This window comes from Sceloporus occidentalis, unplaced genomic scaffold, assembly GCF_023333645.1.
Source record: "Sceloporus occidentalis isolate IW3139 unplaced genomic scaffold, rSceOcc1.0.p SCAF_195, whole genome shotgun sequence".
Taxonomy (NCBI): domain Eukaryota; kingdom Metazoa; phylum Chordata; class Lepidosauria; order Squamata; family Phrynosomatidae; genus Sceloporus; species Sceloporus occidentalis.
This window is the reverse complement of record NW_028317175.1, coordinates 1,327,732-1,347,845: the sequence shown is the minus strand read 5'-3', so window position 1 is coordinate 1,347,845 and position 20,114 is coordinate 1,327,732. Positions and strand designations below refer to the sequence as shown.

At 43.0% G+C, this 20,114-nt stretch overlaps 1 protein-coding gene across 1 annotated transcript in view; it reads left to right on the top strand.

Moving 5' to 3' along the window:
- Nucleotides 1–2,303: 2,303 nt before the first annotated feature.
- Nucleotides 2,304–20,114, top strand: part of LOC149278305 (pyridoxal-dependent decarboxylase domain-containing protein 1-like) — a 30,077-nt gene continuing 12,266 nt past the window's right edge. Inside the window, exons 1-14 of the mRNA XM_089502147.1 lie at nucleotides 2,304–2,408; nucleotides 6,830–6,903; nucleotides 8,610–8,678; nucleotides 9,095–9,175; nucleotides 10,031–10,180; nucleotides 12,399–12,588; nucleotides 12,736–12,804; nucleotides 13,058–13,136; nucleotides 13,776–13,860; nucleotides 14,534–14,582; nucleotides 15,138–15,239; nucleotides 15,627–15,752; nucleotides 17,076–17,126; nucleotides 17,705–17,768. Of these exons, the coding sequence (XP_089358273.1) occupies nucleotides 2,304–2,408; nucleotides 6,830–6,903; nucleotides 8,610–8,678; nucleotides 9,095–9,175; nucleotides 10,031–10,180; nucleotides 12,399–12,588; nucleotides 12,736–12,804; nucleotides 13,058–13,136; nucleotides 13,776–13,860; nucleotides 14,534–14,582; nucleotides 15,138–15,239; nucleotides 15,627–15,752; nucleotides 17,076–17,126; nucleotides 17,705–17,768 (1,294 nt within the window). The remainder of the gene's footprint in view (nucleotides 2,409–6,829; nucleotides 6,904–8,609; nucleotides 8,679–9,094; nucleotides 9,176–10,030; nucleotides 10,181–12,398; nucleotides 12,589–12,735; nucleotides 12,805–13,057; nucleotides 13,137–13,775; nucleotides 13,861–14,533; nucleotides 14,583–15,137; nucleotides 15,240–15,626; nucleotides 15,753–17,075; nucleotides 17,127–17,704; nucleotides 17,769–20,114) is intronic.

The following is a 20,114-nucleotide window of genomic DNA, read 5'->3' as shown; positions in this document are numbered from 1 at the left end:
TAAAGCATGCCTTACAAACCACAGAAAAGAGACAAAAGGGTCCGCCGGGGCGAGTTTAAGTAGAACTCTACCAAGTAAATGACATCAGGGGGCAGATACTTGCCATTTATCCTGATCCCTTTTAGCTGGGTCAAAATTCTAACGTGTAAAGGCTGGAAAAACTGCCTAAGGTCAAAAAAAGCAATTTCCACAGAAAGGCTAAAACGCCAGAAAAAACTCCAGAAAAACACCAAAACGCAGGTGTCAGGACTCGGGTGATCAGGTCGGGTAGGAGCCCATGCGCAGGGGATACTTGGGGTTCAGTATGTAACCCACGGTGCATGATTATGCAAACAAAGACACCACAAACAGAAATCCAGGTAATGCAGTGTATTTCATGTATATAACAGGGCCAGCAAATAAGGGTAATATAGTCTAAGCAAGTAACCGGACGTATGGCAAAATAAAATACAGGTAATAAGTCTTTTGGCAGGGAGCCCGCTTGGAAGGGCGCAACAGACAGAGAGCCCGCTTGGAAGGGCGCAACAGACAGAGAGCCCGCTTGGAAGGGCGCAACAGACAGAGAGCCCGCTTGGAAGGGCGCAACAGACAGAGAGCCCGCTTGGAAGGGCGCAACAGACAGAGAGCCCGCTTGGAAGGGCACGACAGACAGAGAGCCCGCTTGGAAGGGCACGACAGACAGAGAGCCCGCTTGGAAGGGCACGACAGACAGAGAGCCCGCTTGGAAGGGCACGACAGACAGAGAGCCCGCTTGGAAGGGCACGACAGACAGAGAGCCCGCTTGGAAGGGCACGACAGACAGAGAGCCCGCTTGGAAGGGTACGAAAGGCACACAGCCCGCTTGGAAGGGTACGAAAGGCACACAGCCCGCTTGGAAGGGTACGAAAGGCACACAGCCCGCTTGGAAGGACACAAAGCAGGGAGTCCACTTGGAAGGACACAATAGCAGGGAGTCCACTTGGAAGGACACAATAGCAGGGAGTCCACTTGGAAGGACACAATAGCAGGGAGTCCACTTGGAAGGACACAATAGCAGGGAGTCCACTTGGAAGGACACAATAGCAGGGAGTCCACTTGGAAGGACACAATAGCAGGGAGTCCACTTGGAAGGACACAATAGCAGGGAGTCCACTTGGAAGGACACAATAGCAGGGAACCAGGACCAGTACAGGTGCAGAGCCACAGCAGGAAGGTCCATAGACTTCAATACAAAGGCCCTGACTAAAGGGCAGGGCAGGTTCATAAAGGCAGGGTAATCCAGGTAATAAGGCCCAGCTGGATGTAGACTAGGGCTCAACCCAGGTAACAAGGCACACCTGAGTTCTGAGTGCTCCAGAGGGTGGAGGGTGGCCACTAGTGGTTGCAGATGTAAACACCACAGGTATTAAAAAAGCCATGGTTCAGGCAGCGAAAAATTGGTTCCTGACAGCAGGAGAATGCAGTGGCGGTTTTCTTGGTGTTTTTCATCAAGAAAAAAACGCAGGACAAAAACCCAAGTGGAAACCTAGCCTATGAAACACCCTATTTTACAATTCCTCCCACAGCCAGAAACATGCAAAGGCTTCGTGGAATTAGATGTGTCACTCTGGGGTATAACACAGGGTAGTGTTCAGGGTTTTGATTTTCATAAAGGCGTTGAATATATATTATTGTTGTGTATTTTTGTGTGTTTTACTGCATCGGCTTTATAGTTGCTTTGTGTCATTGTTGATTTAAAAAAAAAAAAGTTTTTTAGAATTTTGTGGCATGGATGATTAAATTATGGGTACAAGAATAGTCAGATTATTGTTTCGAATCTTCATAATCTACGTAATTGCAGAAATGGTTTAAATCAGACCTCGACCAAAAAGCATCCCAAACAAGAAGCCTTTTTGCCGTCACCTCCCATACACGCACCATTTCTCTTCTTTTTTATATCTTTGTGTGCATCATTTTGTGTGTGGGGGGTGCTTACTTTGCACCCCCGGCAGCCACCAGAACTACTTCCACATAGTTGACCCTGGCAGCTGTCTGAGTTCCCTGATACTATGATCTGTCTTGGTTTAAGTTTTCTGGGGAGTAATGGGTAGAGAACCGATAGTGTGGGGGCAGCATAAAGATAGACGCCCCCAGGCCCCTACTGATGCACTGTGCAGATGTTTGGTGGGCTGCTGCACCAACAGATCTCCTTGAGCATAAAAACAAAGTGTGCAGCCTGTTATGTCCGGCCATCGGCTGCACTTGCATCTTCGTGAGGCTGTTGACCTTAAACTGCCTGGGCCGCCTCACCGTCACCAGTCCGACCCTAGACTCAGCACTCCCATATGAAACACTTCGCCATACCACCCAGAGACCGGGGCAAAATGAGTGCAGCTTCAAATAAAAAGCCATCGTACCTGTGCACCGTGCAGACTCCGCACCAACCAGAGGCAAGTCTGCGTGGGTAATTCTAGCACCATGGGCTCCGTAAACAGTCTGCCACAGGCCAGAGGATCAGTTATTCCATGTGTTTTTCATCTTGATATCCTGCATATTTCACACTTGGTTGAATTTGACATGGCACTTCCTTGTACCTGATGCTACACACGATAATACAAGCAAGGAACCTTATGTATTATGATAGAGATTGTTTACCCTACTTGATTAAGAGAATATTTCTACGGTGTACTATTGCAGAGTATTTGCACCCTCCTGTACCACTTCTGTCATTCTAAAAAGTCTCCTCTGCAAGGACACAACCAGCATGATATAGGCCAGGGGTGTCCAAGTTTTTTCTGCAGTGGGCCACTTCATCAGAATTGTATACTCACATGTTTAATAAAAGTAGGTAACACACAATTGGACAAAATTAGCAATATGACTTGGCATGATAGGAGTGTGATTGCTAACAGCAATCACACTCCTATCATACCCAGGCAACCAGTAAATGCTGGTACCTAGGCATGATGGGACTGTGATTGCTGTTAGCAATCACACTCCTATCATGCCAAGTCAGCCAGTACATGCTGGTACAGGGTGGCTGTAAGTGATGTGCAGACCCCATACTGCTGGCAGCATCACTACACAAGGGAGGCAGCTAGCTAGGTTTCAGCATGTACTGGCTGACTTGGCATGATAGGAGTGTGATTGCTAACAGTAGTCACAGTCCCATCATGCCTAGGTTCCAGCACTTACACATCCATCCAGTAAATGCTGGAACCTAGGTATGATGGGACTGTGATTGCTGTTAGCAATCACACTCCTATCATGCCAAGTCAGCCAATACACGCTGGTACAGGGTGGCTGTAAGTGATGTGCAGACCCCATACTGCTGGCAGCATCAATACACAGGGGGGCAGCTAGCCAGGTTTCAGCATGTACTGGCTGACTTGGCATGATAGGAGTGTGATTGCTAACAGCAATCACAGTCCCATCATGCCTAGGTTCCAGCACTTACACATCCATCCAGTAAATGCTGGAACCTAGGCATTATGGGACTGTGATTGCTGTTAGCAATCACACTCCTATCATGCCAAGTCAGCCAGTACATGCTGGTACAGGGTGGCTGTAAGTGCAGACCCCATACTGCTGGCAGCATCACTACACAAGGGGGGCAGCTGGCCAGGTTTCAGCATGTACTGGCTGACTTGGCATGATAGGAGTGTGATTGCTAACAGCAATCACAGTCCCATCATACCTAGGTTCCAGCACTTACACATCCATGCTATCACACACACACACACACACACACACACTCATTTATTCATATAATCATTCATTCCCTCAATCACACACACTCATTCAAACACCCTCCCCACCCCCTTACCTGCACTGCAGCTCCTCGATGCCGCTCACAGACTTCAGCAGGGGGCGCGGCCTCCCTCTGCCTTCTCTGCTAAAGCACAGAGGAAGTAGGATGTCACGTGAACTCCGCTTCCTCTGTGCAGTCCAGAAGACCCTCCCACAAGTAAGTAGCAGGGCTTGAGGTGCGGCTCGCGTAAGATCGGTTGCCCTGGCTGCCGATCTTACGGGGGCCGCACCTCGAGGTCTCGCGGGCCGCATGTTGGACGCCCCTGATATAGGCAAACACTAAGAATAATGAACTTAAATAACTTGGTATACCGGTATTACCATTAAATAATAGCAGTGTATGTCATGCAATCAGCATTACAATATGAATAACAAAGAAAATAATTCAACCTTGAACTGGAGCATAAAAAATCGTGTTCTAGTTTGAAGACATGACTTAATGACAACTATTACTGCTTCTCTACTAAGGAGCACAATCATGGAAATGTGCATGTAGTGCTTAGCAGAGAAGAAGAGTACTCTGGCCCCATGAGATATTGATTGTCTTTACATAAATAAAAGTAAATGAAATTACCGTTTTTTTGGGGAGGTGCTATATATAAAGGGTATATAATGTTAAATTGTACCCTGTGTGTTTGTCATAAGGACAGTTGATGCCTACTAGATTATCCGAATCAGGCTTTTGCTTATGTAAGCTTGTAAGCCTCATCCGCTCTGACAGCTCAAGAAGTAGCTTGTGATAAATCATCATCAAGAGCAACTGAAACGTGTTGACTTGCTACCAGGCTTCGAGCACTTTGTAATATTTATCTTCCAAACGCTGAGGAGGCACCATATTGTTGTCAAACCATTGCAGCTTTGGAAATCGAATTAAAACCGTTTTTGGGGGGGGGGGGTTAGCAACTGGGTAGAAAGGATAAGAATAAGGAATCGGAAAGGAACTACAGTTTAAAATAAATCAAAATATAGGAATATTACAATGAGAAACAAAAAGCTATAAAATAAATAGGGAAGGATGTAAAGAATGGGTTGTCTGCACAGATGTTCCGATTCCTAAAAATGGCCCAGTTATAGGAATAATGCAACACTACAGCAACATAGAATTTCACAGCAGATAAGAACTATGCAGCCCATCCAATCTACCTGTTGTTTCCAAAAGCAAATCCTTAAATTGTCCTTGCTCTTGTATTAGATTCAAGATGCCAATGCCATGCTCGTTTTAGGACATTTCAGACATACATGACAACAATCGTTGCGGGCCGTATCTGGCTTATGGAGTGCCAGTTGGACAAAAGAATGTAGGCCATTAAAAAATCTATCACCAATAGTTACTTATTTTTAAAAGCCTCCTTAAACATGTAAACACTACATACTTAAAGTGTTCTATACTTTTCGTAGTAATGTCAAGGTGAGAGATATTGTGCTTCTTCGTTCCAATTACCGTTACACGCTGCAGTAGACAGGATCTATAATCTTGTAAATTGGCGAGAATAGCACTTACGCTCAACTTGGCGTTCCAATTTTAGCCATCTGTGAAGTAAGCAAAAGTAATTGGTTATAGTTCATTTGGCTGAAGATTGGTTGTTCCCTAGTTGTGTATTGGAGCTGTTGTTTTTTTGCGAGGAGAAATGAAGCCAAATTTTGCGAGAAGAATTGCCATTAACCTTAAAGTGTATGTTTTATATCTTATGTCTGATAGAATAGTTAGGGCTCTAAATACCATTGCCATTGTCTATTTTACCAATAACAGCTTCCAGGTTCCAGTTTTTGGAGAGCATCTGCTGATGTCTTGCGTCTGCTTCTTTTGTCATTTATTTTCTGCTGTTGCAGATAAATTCAGATAAAGCTCGATTTTTCAAAGACAAGGGCCTTTTCAGTTTTGCTTAGCCGTTACAATTGTCAAATGTTCTTGAATAACTGCTGATTTTTTTTGAAACTCATTACCTGCGACTCAATCTTGAACTTGTACTTGAATATCGCTGTGGAATGCTCTTGAGAACTATACGTTTTGTGTCAGCACTTCCCAATTTCCTCATGGCAAAGCATTTCAACGTCGTCTTATCAGGGATTTGTATCTAAGCTCCTGGAAACTTTGTTTTTGCTAACAAGAGGGTTTCTATATATCTGCACATGTGCCCTAAACTTATTAAGCAATATTATGACCGCCATCTGAAAATCCAGAAATACTCTTGGTTGTTCTTTAAAAAACATCCACACCAAGCATGTCAGCAGTTGACCTGCACTCTGGACTCTCTGGACTTAAGGCTGAAGAGGCAGGAAGCCTGAGATGGTTTCAGAGCCTACAGGGTGGGTTTTGGTGAGCGGTGCTCCAAGCTGTCACTGGGGTGGTGCTGGCGAGGGCTCTGATGGTCTCTACCATGAATATTTTATTTTTTTCTCACCGGCCCATACTTTTGGCTTGAAAATGGGCGATACACATGGCGGGCTGGGCCGAAGTGGCACTTTTTAATTTCCGTTTACATCAGCAGGACCAGAGCTTTTCTTGGAACCCAACTTTTTTTATTTGAGATGACGAGAAATGTTATAGTCCCTGCTAACACTTGGAGTAGGACATAAATGTATTGATTTAGCAGTGTTGAAACAGATGTCAGCGTTCCACTAGGTCACAATTTCCTTGCTTGCCCAAGGTGTGCTTATGACATTTGTTTAAAAAGTTGTTTGTTGGAAGTTGCCCAAGAAGGATGTTACTTCCTTGCTAAAGTCTGCCGTGCACTTAATGCCATGTAACTTATTAACACGTTGGGTATGTAAGAGGCATGCGCGGTCCTAACGCTATAATCTAGTGTCCTCTCCTCTCCTCTGGTAGTTGGGCAATATCTGATTGTATTATATTTTTGTATGGTATATATATTTTATATCTTAAAATGAATATCACTCAACATTACCAAAAATAAAAGGTCTCTCTTTTGATCACCTGTGCTGTGGAATCGCTTAAACCAGTTCTATGTGTATGAATGTTACCGTGGGAAAATCAAATATTGCTTTTTGACTTGTAACCATATTTAAAACTTTGTTTCCATCTTCTCTCTCTCTTTTTTAGGTGGTTGACCCGACCTTGGCGGAAATGGGGAAGAACCTTAATGAAGCCATGCAAATGTTGGAGGGTAACCAGAGGTACATCATCTCACGATAAACCTCTTGTTAAAGTCTCCTGCTTTACTTGAAGCCAGTTTTGCAGGTGCTGCTTCATCGGGACGTGAGCCTGGACAGAAACGCTTATCTTTACAATCTGTACAACGGCTTCTAAAAGCCCCTTTTCTTTTTTCTTTTTTTTGGAGGAAAAACCTGTTTTCAAAGCGAAGCATGTAATCAGCACAAACTTTCCATACCGTTCTTACATCTTAATATGCAATGTGCTTTATGCAGTTAAAGGAAACCATTTCCTAAAAATTGCTTTATAGGGTAAAAGGAAATAATTTCCTAAAACAAGCAGCGTCATCAAATTACATTTTTTTTTTTTCTACAAATGACAGCGCTAACAGAAACAATACCTGGAGATGTATTCAGTACAGAATGGCTGCAGTCGCGTATTTGTATTAAAATGTTAAATCCTGTGCACCCCTGCCCAAAAACAAGTAGTTTGATTCCCCCACCTTCTCCCCCGCTCTTGCTGTATTATTGATTCTGCAAAGTTGTTAGATCACAAAGGGTGAAGCGGAGGTAGAAGATGTGTTGAGTTACGTTTCCCAAACGCCCCACACCTGTAATTCTGCCGTATTTTGGCAGTGGAGTTACACATCTGATATAAAGGCCTTGTTTCTCTTGCCAGTTCTTAAATAGAATACCTAAGGTGGCAGATAAATTCCAGTTGGCATCAGTTTAAGGAAAAGGTTCGGCGATTAGAATGTAGCAGAAAGTCAAACATGTCTCGTAAAAAATCAGGAAGCCGAGCTTTAACACTTAAGTATTGTTTGCATATCAGCCCTTGTAGTCTGGGCTTCGTCATTGCAGGAAATAAAATAGTTCTGTACCAGGGCCCTTCAGGAGAAATGGATAAGGCTTATGCCCACAGACTGATGGACATCACACAGATAGCAAGGCTTGTCTTGGAATGGAATTCCAAGTCTAATAATACAGTTTGGACTCTTTAGGTGACGGCAGAATATTTAAAATAGGAAATAGAAATGGATGACCATTTGGCTCGTCTAGTCTGCCCAATTTTCCTGCTATTAAGACTCAGCCCTTGATCAGTGCTTCCTAATATCACTCGGTTTACTTCATTATTATTATCTCAGCGGGTCAACAAGTCATCCATATGTAAGGATTAACACAATGGTTTGTCTCGCTTTGAGAAACAAATAGTCCCTGAATGGAGAATCGCCCAAATTCCACAGATTCTTCCACGGTTAGGCCATGCGCAAGCAAGCGATAAAGGAGAAAAGTGCATCGGGGCTGTGGGATGCAACCAGTGTAGCAGTCTGTCCACGGGTGACATGGAGGGGTCTGTACACATTAGGGAGAGTTGTGGGGTTTTTTTTCCTATTCTGCTCTCTGACTTTTATGGACTTTTAGGACCTATTTTTGTTTTTCATGTCTTTGCGTTTGTATTTTGTGCATTAGTGTAGCATAACGTACATTATTATTATTATTATTATTATATTATACATTCCGGCTTCAGAGTAGTTCAGAGAAGCCTAGCACGCACCTTTGCAGTGAGATCATCATCTGTACTAATGTGTAAGAGCCTCATTTCATTGTGGGACATTTTCTCCTCCCCGTCTACTATTCTAAATCATACTGTATCTTTTCTGTTGTGTAGTAGTACAGTGACTTGTGATACATTGTTCCAGTGGGGAGTAATTGCTGTTTTTGTTATGTAGGTCAGAGGAGGAAGAGAGAGATGGCAAGAAATATTCAAGGAAAGATATACCTGGACCTCTGCAAGGCGGGTAGGTGATGTTAGCATATTAAATAATAAATGCCCAGTGTATAAGAATAAAAAGAACCGAATCTCATTCATTCATCACAGAAACCTTGCTCCTTATGAAGGTTTGCGCAGAGTCTGACACGTTTGGCTTTCCCAAAAGCTTGTATTTTCATATTTTATTTTATTTGTGTGCAGTTGATGCACGAATTATGCTTACCCCAAATTTTATCCAGGGCTTGGATATGCTGGTATGTTACATCATACAGGTGCAAATGTGTATGGGGGGACCCCAATGCATTTGCAAGGGGGGGTACGTGTAAATTTAAAGGGACTACTCAGCTATGTATTTAATGCCTTTCAGAAATCATACATAAAGATGTCCAAAATTAATTAAACGTGTGCATTCAGCCATTTTAGTAACAGTTGCCTTGTTTTTAGCGGTCAGGATATGGTTAGCATTCTCCAGCTGATTCAGAATCTCATGCATGAAGATGAAGAGGAAGAATCGCAGTCTTACAGGTATTTCTTTTTTGTATTTCCTTGATAATATTGAAAATGTCAATGTTATATTAGTTAGCTAAACTGTTCACATCAATCCAATGAAACTGGTTTGTGGTGCTTGCAAAATATAATGTTTGGGGTGACATCTTAACTTATAGAGAAGCGATTCGATATTTGCAAATCGAGAGAGTATTCATTAGTATAACCAATATTTTATACGCTATATAATGTGGTATATATTATCTAATATATATGTACAGTGACGTGCGCTTTTTGCTTTTAAAAACCCAGCAAAACATGTACATGGATTTCTGTTTCAGCAAAACAATCTTCCTTGAAATAAAAATAATTTTGGTTCTATTAGAAAGCAAAATTGTTGGATACCAAGAGAATCCGTGCCATTTACCTTTTACTAAGCAAAACGTTTTGCTTCCTAAAAATTTGCGTACGTCAGTTATCTTTAATTTTACAATTCGGGTGTCAAAAAGTAATTTTCATGTTTGCCTGGGTAAATCATGCTTTCTTGCTAGAATGTTAGCCCCCCCAAACTGGATCCATTTCTTGAGAGTGCGTTCCTTTTACATCTATTGTTGGGGTTTCTTTGTCTGGCCGAAGGAGGAACAGAACCCTGTCCTCCAGGGCCTTAAAGAGGTCAGGTTGTAGTGATATCTCTGCCTGAAATCAAGTTTTGTCATGAAAATGGCCAAGAAACTAACTTTTGCTTTACTCACCAAGGTGCGCAGGTAGACACTAAGTAAGCGTTCCTCTAGAACGATGAACCATAATGCTTGATTGTCTGGTAGGCATTAGTATGTTAGAAGCTGTGGACCTGTGCCTGAAATGTTCTTTTTCCGTTACCTCATTCGATCGTAGAAGAATTCAGAACGTTGGTGAACAGGGCCACATGGCACTCCTCGGGCATAGCCTAGCGGCTTATATCTCTGTGCTGGGCAGAGAGCGACTCAGAAAGCTGACCACCAGAATTCTATCTGATACAACCCTATGGCTCTGTAGACTGTTCAGGTAAGTGACCACAGCATTAAATCTATGATGGAATTCTGTCTCAAACACTTTCTGTTTAACATATGATTTTTTTTGTAATCATTACTCTGCGTATTCTTATCATTTGAACACTACAAAGATTGTCACTTGTAGCATTTGACTCCGAGGTTTTGGACTTTGTCCCGGAGCTGTAATTGTGCTAAAGGTTTATGTTTCCTTTTTTTACATGCAAAGACATAGTTTTACAAAATATAAAATGACCGTATATCCTCGTTCTTCAGTGGGAGCGGCTTATTTCCGCTGCCAGGTTTAAAGATTAACCGTCACATTTCCGGGTTATCTTCCGTTCCAGTTCTTACTCCTGCACACAGTATTAATCCTGTTTTTTCCGTTATCAAGTATAAAAAATGTTAACTGTTAATCTGTATCGTGCCAAGTGTACCCTCTGGCTGCTACATTACATGTTTTAAATGCCTACGATTCTAGGCACTCATGTAATATTTTGGGGTGAAACATTGTAGTGCGCTGATTCTTTATTTAATGAAGTCTGTTCATCCATAGACTTTCCTTAGTCACTGGGGGTCTAATTCACTAGTGGGGAGGTTGACAGGAGAGTTTGCTAGAGTTGATATCAACTCCTTGACTTCCGTGAAGGTCCATGCCCACTGAGCTCCTGCTGCAGTACGAGCTTTGCTGGCCCGGTATAATGTATAGTTAAATGTGTGAGATTTCTTCAGTCTCCTTACCCTATAGATTATGCACTGTGCATGGCCAACTCAGCCCTTCTTCTTGGAGAAACTGGCCAGTGTTGATCTTTAGAATAAATGAGGAAGTGAAATGAGGAAACCACCACTCTCATGCAAACTTTCCTGCCAATTCTCCATTAAATGAATAAACCAAACTGTCTAGGAGATTAAGACCGAGACTTTATGTTGTTGACCACAAGCAGTACGGTCGGGGTGTTTGGTACATTGTGGTAAGATATCAGAACTAGAACACACACAGATGACTAGACCCAGATTTCTAAGAATTTTACTAATTGTGTTAATTCATACGAATGCCTGAAAACGAGGAGGGACCCCCGACGGAATGGGATGGAGACTCGGCGCACACCCTCTTCCCAGGTTGGAGGAATGGGGGAGAGACGGCACCCTGTTGCGGAACTGCTACACCAGGCCAGAATACTGCAGATGTGTCCGTGGAGAAAGAGAAGCATTTCTACACTTTTCAGTAAATCTGTTTGCAGTATTCTGGCCTCTTGGGGTACTTCCGCTAACGGGGGAGATACGGCACTCGCTGCGGGAACGGTTTCTCCTCTGTTCCTCCAATCGAGGGAGATGGTGTGTGCAGAGGCTTCACCTTTTTGCGTAAGTGCTCAGAGAAGCCTGGATAACACAGCAGATAGTGGGGAAGAAGCGGACCAAGAAATAATACAGAAGACGGAAGAAGTGAGGAACAAGAAGAGGCGAGACAAGAAGCGGAGCTGCAGAAAAGGAAGCAGTTGATGGAGTAGGCAAGGAGAGAGTGAATGAAGGTGAATAATGAGTTTCCTTTCTTGTTTGAAAAAGCCCTTCCAAGTTTACTCCGAACCGAAAGGGCAGGAAAGAAATTCATTGTCCGAAAGTGAATGGACAAAAGGCCAGTCAAAAAATTAATCAGAATTGCTTTTGGTCCAAATGCACCAAGTCTGCAAATAACTAATATGCAGCTGCCAGAAAACATTTAAAACGTTTGTTTGTAAAAACAAACGCTAAAAAGCGCAATGTCTTTGAAAACCGTGTGGTCTCTAGAATAAGAGAGTCATCTGCATCCCTGGGAACTCTCTGGGTTTGACCCCTGACGTCAGTGAGTAGTCCTGGCCGCGTCCCGCAAGTAGCCGGAGTCCCGCGGTAGCCGGAGCCCAGACGTTCCCAGGTATGGTCATCTGTAGTCTGCCAGAATAATGAATATAGCATCCACGATATCTTTTACTCCTTCCTGCTTGGACTGACAGAAGTTTCCGATGCAATAGTTACTAAAGGATTACAGGAAACGTCTGCATGGAAAAATGAAATATCCCAACTTTGCCTTGGAGAAGGTACAAATAAAGACTCGGAAATAATCAGAATTACTTGTTGGATTACTAGCATTAAGTGATTTTTTAGTACATGATTAATTATGGTTTTATCTGACATGTAAAAAAAAAAAGAGTTTTTTGTATAAGCTCAGCCATTTAGCAATATGGATATTTTTCTTACAGATATGAAAATGGCTCTGCATATTATCATGAGGATGATCGAGAGGGTCTTCTGAAAGTCTGTAGGCTTGTTATACATTCTCGCTATGATGATTACACTACAGAAGGATTCAACGCTTTATATAACAATCAACCTGTCATTTACATTAGTGCTGCTTCTAGGCCAGGCCTGGGCCAGTCACTCTGTAATCAGGTAATTGGGTTTCAAAAATAATACATTCTGTCTTGGCTCCCAAAGTCCATTCTATGGTTTCTGCTGTGCGATTCTCCATCCATGGAAGTGCGCAGGTATAGAAAGAAACAAAATGTGTTGTGAGTAACAGATCTTCGTCTCTTGCAGCTTGGGCTTCCTCTCTCCTGTCTGTGCCGTGTGCCTTGTAACACCATGTTTGGGTCCCAGCATCAAATGGTAAATTTCATTAACTCAAGATTTCATTTGCACACTATTAGACCGAAACATTTACCATAAGAAACACAGACAATACTGAATGGTGAACATAGTCTTATTCTTTATCGTACATAGAAATATTTCACTTACCTTTTTAATATCCATTTATAAAAAGGCTCTTTAAAGTTTTTATTGTGTTTATGTGAAATGTTGTATACGATAACTTACGCTCACGCGTATGAAAAGTCCTTCTTTTTTCTTGTTATGCTTTTAGGATGTTGCTTTGTTAGACCGACTTCTTAAAGATGACCTCCAGTCAGGAAAATGCCCTCTTCTTCTGGTGGCTAATGCTGGTGCGTTATGTTTCTCTTCATATGGAGTATAGAAAAACCACGTTGATCCAGAATAAATGTCAGTGAACAGATCTGAACCCCCGTTTTATGTCAGTCTAAACCAAAGATCATCTCAGGCCAGCCTTGTAAGGAGAATTTTTGGGCACCCTAAATACGGTGCGGTATAATTAACGGTAATTACAGTAATTAACTTAATTTTAGGACCTTGTCCAAGGAATGCTGTTTGCTTTTGTCCTGATTAATATTTCTCAGCTTGCAACCTTTTTAAGTTGCCCCAGATCATAAATGTTCTCTTGCTCCTCAAAGAATTATGCTCTGAGATCTACCATATTGGAATGGTGTGAACTCTAGCCCTGGTCACATTCTCTGTAATTGTAATACTTGCTCCATATTCACCTTCTCAAGCAGCCATGTTATAATTCCTCTTCACCTGTCTGGAAATAACTCCCTGTTTGTGGCTTAGTGATACAAGATCACGGCTTCACTGCTAGATATCTTTTTATCCCTGCCATTTGCAAGCACAATATTTAGATCAGATGGTCTCAGTGGCCTTCGTTTTCACGTGAGGGTACGGCGTAAATGATAAATTACCTGTAGCATATAGCATTTGCTTGTGGGTAATTCCATTGTCGTTTTAAGGAACGCCGGGCGCCGGGCACACAGATAAGCTGGGAAGACTGAAAGAACTTTGTGACCAGTACAATGTGTGGCTACACGTGGAAGGGTAAGATGCCTTCGGCTAATGCTGTTTGCTGGGAATTATTTAATTGATCTCACGATCTTGTCATTCTTTATTTGCTTATCGATTCATAGGCAGGTAGGATATTGAATAAGTGGTACCTGCTTCTTTGCTAATACTGTTTGATCTTCACATCATGAACACGGGGCACAATCGATGTTTTAGTTACGTGGTTCACTAAATTGTGTGCAGCAGGAAAACCCTTTCAGGGTTCAGCAGTCTTAAAGCTTTATGGGAACTTTATTTGAATGGAGGAGGGGTGCAGATGTAATAAGGTTACAAAGCTTCTTTTGTGATGGAATGGGGTGACGGAGTAGGAGTGATGGTGGCATACAGTGAAGGTGCTTGTGTCGATCCCCTTAGAATAGGTAATTCCTTGATCAGTCGTCCTTCCTCACAGCGATGGGAGCAGGAGCGTTAGTGTGCGCCCCTGGCTTCACTCATCCCAGATAAATTCACATATTCACGACATATTTTAGTTTTAAAACTTCACATTAAAAGCTGCACTCACAGCTCCCGTTCGTCTGTAAGAGACTAGAAAACTTGTAACAAGAGGAAAGTCACTCGCCTCAAATCCATGAAATATTTATGGTGAACATTAGATCTTGGCTGAATGAAACTGATTAATTTTTCATGTGTGTTTTTTCTCTATCCTCAGAGTAAATCTGGCAACTCTGGCTTTAGGTTATGTCAGTTCTGCTGTATTGGTAAGGTTTTAACATTCTTATGTCATTTTTTATTTATGACTAATTCATTAATGATCCCTTTCAATATATTTCACTGTTAATATATGTACATGGCCTAAACTTTATACCCAGGCTTTACCAGTATTAAAGTTTTATGTTTCAAAATAGGTGTCTTTGTTAAATACAATATTTTTATACTTATGTTTAACCACCTTATGGTAAATAAGCATATCAAGACTTTTTATCTTGCTCCTGAAACTTTTCCCTTTGTTTTAAGAGAATTTGCTTTACTCTAAACACTAATGGAAAACCAAAAATATATTCTTGATGTTTATATTCACGATGCTAAATCCTGTGTAGAAGTTTATTTTTTTTATTATTTTATTTCAATAACATTTATTCTGCATTAATACAGATGTTAAGAGATCACGACTACATAAAATTGTTCTTTTATGCAATACAGTATATATGAAGGGCAATTGGCTAGCTCTATAATGGTTTTTGCCAAGGTCCGCTTGCATTTACTATTCTGTTTCATGTGCTTCAATTATGTGTTGCAATTTATTTTCAAACTAGGCTGCCACTAAATGCGACAGCATGACTTTGACCCTGGGCCCTTGGTTAGGACTCCCGGCGGTACCTGCGGTAACTTTATACCGGCACGAGGATCCATCGCTGGTGAGATTTTGCATATCATCGTTAAGAACCATTTAACCCTCGGTGGCTACATTTTTAGAATCAAGGGAAAGTCTGATGTCCTAGTTTATCTGTTGCGTTCGGGGGCTCAGAACTCAGATTCAGCTGTTCTGTATTCTGTGATAAAGCAGGTTTCAGCTGAAAATGAACAATAACCACAAAATATCAATACTGTGTCATCAATTTCTTTTATGCCGTACCGTTGTTGATGAGATTCATATCTGACTTTACTGAGATACACAGAGACTGTGCTTAACACATAATGTTCAACTTAACTGAGCAAAATGAAAATTTGTATATTTTGAAAATTAATATTTTTGTGGGTTTTCGTCTTTTTTTGAATCTTGTGCTGTCTCTCCATCCCCCCAGTCTCTGGCTGCAGGCCTGACATGCAGCCAGCCCGTGGAGAAGCTCCGAGCCCTGCCTCTGTGGTTATCCCTGCAGTACCTCGGTCATAATGGGATCGTTGAGCGGATAAATCACGCGTCTCAGCTGGTGCGTAACAACGGCTCGCTTTTTTGTTTCTTAATAGACCGAATCCATTTGCCTAAAATTCACCAGTGTTTATAGTTATTCTTTAGAGACACCTTTTATACAAACGTGAGCTAGGTAATATATATACCAGTTCAATGCTGTGTTTCTTAATTGATAGATTGGTGTAACACAGCGGTAGATATTGAATAAAGCCATTAAAGAATGGTTACCGACACGTTGCCGGCATCTAACAGGTGGCATTTGTCAACAAACCACTATAAAACATGTCCTGTTCCTGTTGGGCTCTCTCAACTTATTTACTACACGTTATCATATTCCGTAGCGATGTACAATGGGTAGACAGTACATAACAAGTAGTATATAACATAACAAATTGACTTACAGAATTGACAGGTGAGGAACGCCCTGGTCAAATGAGCTTACAATCTAGATTCATTTTGTTTACAGCAACCACAGCAGCTTCCATTCTTCACTTTACTAAGATTTAACCCGGTGGGGGTGATGGTATAAAAAGAAGTGTCCCCGTTTCCCAAATTTTTGAGGGCTTTTTGTCATGTAACAACCAATGGGCCGATTCCGCTGATTGGACCAGCCCATTAGTTGCCATGGTGATAAGACCCTGAAGCACCACTTTGTATGCTTAACCCCACATGTGTAGATTCTCGGGATTAGTTGTAAAAATAACTCGCTGTCAGTATTGGTAGTTATTGCCCCTTTTTGCAGGTTTATCTCATAAGTCACAGTTTGCTGTTGGCCCTTTTCTCCTGAAAGTTAGACGGATTATTAGTGCGTTTGCTGCACACTGGCGTTTTGCAATTAGGTTGTTGAAGAACTTTTCCTGGTTGAAGGAGCAATGTCATTTCATGTATGACTCCATATATAAAGGGAAGAGAATTGGTAACTATGGGGATTTATTGGTTCTCTTCGGTCTGCGTCACGCCACCCACACATGGGCTGCCGAGCAGTTTATTGATATTGGGAACACCATAGAAAACATATAACTTTTAAACATCTCCTAAACTTGCCCTGGCTACTACTGCGCATGGTCCATTTATTTCTTGTCTTCTCAGTTAAAGGTCCCATCTCCCTCGTAATCTTACACAGATCTTTGACACTAGCTTTACTTGCCCCGCTGTGCTGAGCCGAAAGCCCACGTATAATGCCATTTATATACACATATTGTATTTACAAGAGGCTGAGGTCCTTATTACAAATACTCACCTTACTAACCATTTTACTTTGTAGCCTCCACCGCTTTTGAACATTGAAATGTTGAACAAGTGCTTTTATCTCAACTTTTGTCTTGCTTTTGTTTTCTTACAGAGTCAGAAGCTGTTTGATAATTTAAAGGATTTGAGCTATATTAAGACTTCGGTAAAGTATACACTTTTGTTGTTTATTTAATATGAACAGAAATAGAGGTCGGCAGTAAATTGTTCCTCAGGCATTTTTTATGTAACGTAATTCACTTAACCTCACAATGAATGGTCCTTTAACTCGTAATATGTGCTGATCATTTTATTTGTAATGTAAATCGTATTATGTTCCATGTAACTGCACATTGGAGTCCATTTTCCATTCTTGCTGCATGCAAATTGTTGCAATGGGAGTGAGAGCAGCCAATCACAGTGTTTGCAGACATGTGATTGGCTGCCACTACTCATTGATTTCAATGGGAGCTCAGATACCATTAACTTCAATAAGAGCCCCATGGTAGAGGCAGCCAGAGGGAAGAGGAGCTTTTTAGGCTTTTGGGGTCGTTGGTGGGGTCTAGACATTTATCAACATTCCCCCTGACCCGGTTCTCCTGATCGTGGAGCTTCAGTGCGTATGTGTTGTGTAAGAAGTAATAATAACCCATAAAGATAGTTATTTTTTTTCACTCTCAATATGAATCCAACATTATAACTTGATAGTTATCTAAATTACCTTTTTCTTGTTCTCTTTCCAAGGTTGAAAATGATGGTAGCTCTTCTGTGATTGTCTTTAAATTCAACTACGAAGGCTCAAAATCAGGTTTGCAAACTTTTTACAATACAATTAAAATGTTTCTTTAGGGTTGCACTCCACAGCTTAAGGGCCAAACCAGGTATGCAGCATGACACTTGTGTGACCTGCAACACGTCACAATAACTGTTCAGTTACCTGTGGAAGTCTTACACAACTCTGTTAGCTTTGAGACTACTGACTGGCATTGATATCCCTGGTTTAACATGTCATCGCTGAAGAGCAGCCATTGTATGAAATCATCAGCTCGTTATCTGTAAATCCATTAAGTAAATAGGACACTGAGGAATTTCCATTCCATGCTGTGGCACCTGCACATCATTGGACCTGCTCAGCTAGACAAGCCAGAATATTAGGGTTATTAGCCATTGATAATGACAGGGAGGCAACTGCCCTGAGCCTTTTTAATCTACCTTCACCGAGGACTTCAATCAGATTCCTATTTGGTGTGTCAAAATAAAATAAGAAACTAAATGATGGGTGATTAAAAGCTTAACACGGGGCGTGTCTGACCGCCGAGGAAGATGGCCGCATGATTTGACTGCTCCGCCGCCGCTCGCACATTTTTCTTGCATCCTTGCTCCAAATCTGCCATGGGCCGCTCACGGAAGGTGGCCACGGACTCCTCCACCCCGGGTGAGCGTTCCCGGTCGTCCTCGGCATCCTTGAGGGAATATTTCCGGACTCCTGCGGACTTGGCCTCGCAGGCCCCGGACGACCATGAGGCTGCATCGCCTGCCAGTTCCTCCTCTGTGGATGACTCGGCCTCTGCGGCACGACCGCTCTCCTCCTCTCATCCTCCGGAGGTTCTGCAGCTCTTCTCCTCCGCACCCTGGAAGTCAGACTTCTCCTTGCTCATCACGGAGTTAAAACAAGTGGTGCGTGATGAGGTTTCGGCTCTTCGCTCAGACTTGTCTTCGCTGGAACAGAGGGTCCTGGCCCTAGAGGACTCTTCTTCCCGCCATCTCCGTGCCACGACAAATGCTCAACAGGCGAGTGACCGCCACACAGCTTACCTGCGAGAGCTTCGTCGTCGCGTCGAAGACCTAGACAACCGGGGCCGCCGGCAGAATATCCGTGTCCGCGGGGTGCCTGAGTCGGACACCCCTGAGGACGTCCTGGCAATACTTACCGAGCTGTTCAACGGTCTCCTGAACCGGTCGCCTGATACCCCAGTGCCGATAGACAGAGCGCACCGTGCTCTTCGTCCTAGAGGCGGACCGGGAGCGCTGCCGAGGGATATCATTTGCCATCTTTCTGACTTTCGCCTGAAGGAAGCCATAATGGCTAAGGCCCGGGAGCTTGGCACCTGGCCGCTGCAAGGTCACCAGATATCCTTCTTTCAGGACCTGTCGGACCTCACCCTGCAGGCGCGGCGGGCCCTAGCACCATTGACGTCTGAATTGCGGAGGCTCCAGATCCCGTACCGTTGGGGTCATCCCTTCGCCCTCGTGATCAGGTTTAACAACCGGTCCCTTACCATCAGACACCATCACGACGTCCCTACTGTTCTACAACACCTTGGCTTGCCAGACCTGCAGATCTCGGACTGGGTCGACATGGATGCGGCCCTCGGTGCGACCTTGCTCCCCCGACCGCGACCTCAACGGCCTCCTCGCCCTGATCCCACACGACGGAATTCCCCTCGTGGTGCTCCCGCTCCCATTCCCATCTCTCGCCGCCTGGGCGCCATAGAGGAATAGGTGGTTGTGAGTAACTCTGTTTATTTGTGACGCTGCGACCTTATACATCACACCGCATACTTCGCATCGCATATACAAGTGGTCCGGACGGATCCGCGGCTGTCATCATGGTTACTCTCTCACCTGCGTAACTACTCTTCACTGGACTGCCGTTCGCTGCTGGCCGTTGCTGCTAGTTTGCATGTTGGTTATATGTACGCTCTCCATTATGTGCTTTGTTTTGCTGAGTTTCGTGACGGCCTGGCGTTCTATGATGTTTCGCTGGTATGCGTTCTGTGTTGATTCCCTGGTATACCTCTTTAGGGGTTTTTTTTTTGGTGTTTTTTTTGTTTGTTTTTGTTTTTGTTTTTTTGTTTTGTTTTTTGTGTGGCTTCGGAGTCTCCATCTTGCCACCTAGTGGCTGCTGCCGCGCATGGTTTCTCTTGCGCACCGTTCCACTTCCGGTCCACGGGTGTCTGTTTGCAGCGCTTCTGCGGCGCTTGCTCTCTGTGGCGGACCACACTCACTTCTGCACTATCACACTTCTACACATCTGTCCCATCATTATACTTTTGCACACATGGGTTTGGGTTTTTTTTTTTTTTTTTTTTTTTTTTGTGTTTTGTTTTGTTTGTTTGTGTGTGCCTGTTTGCAGCGCCCTCTGTGGCGACCC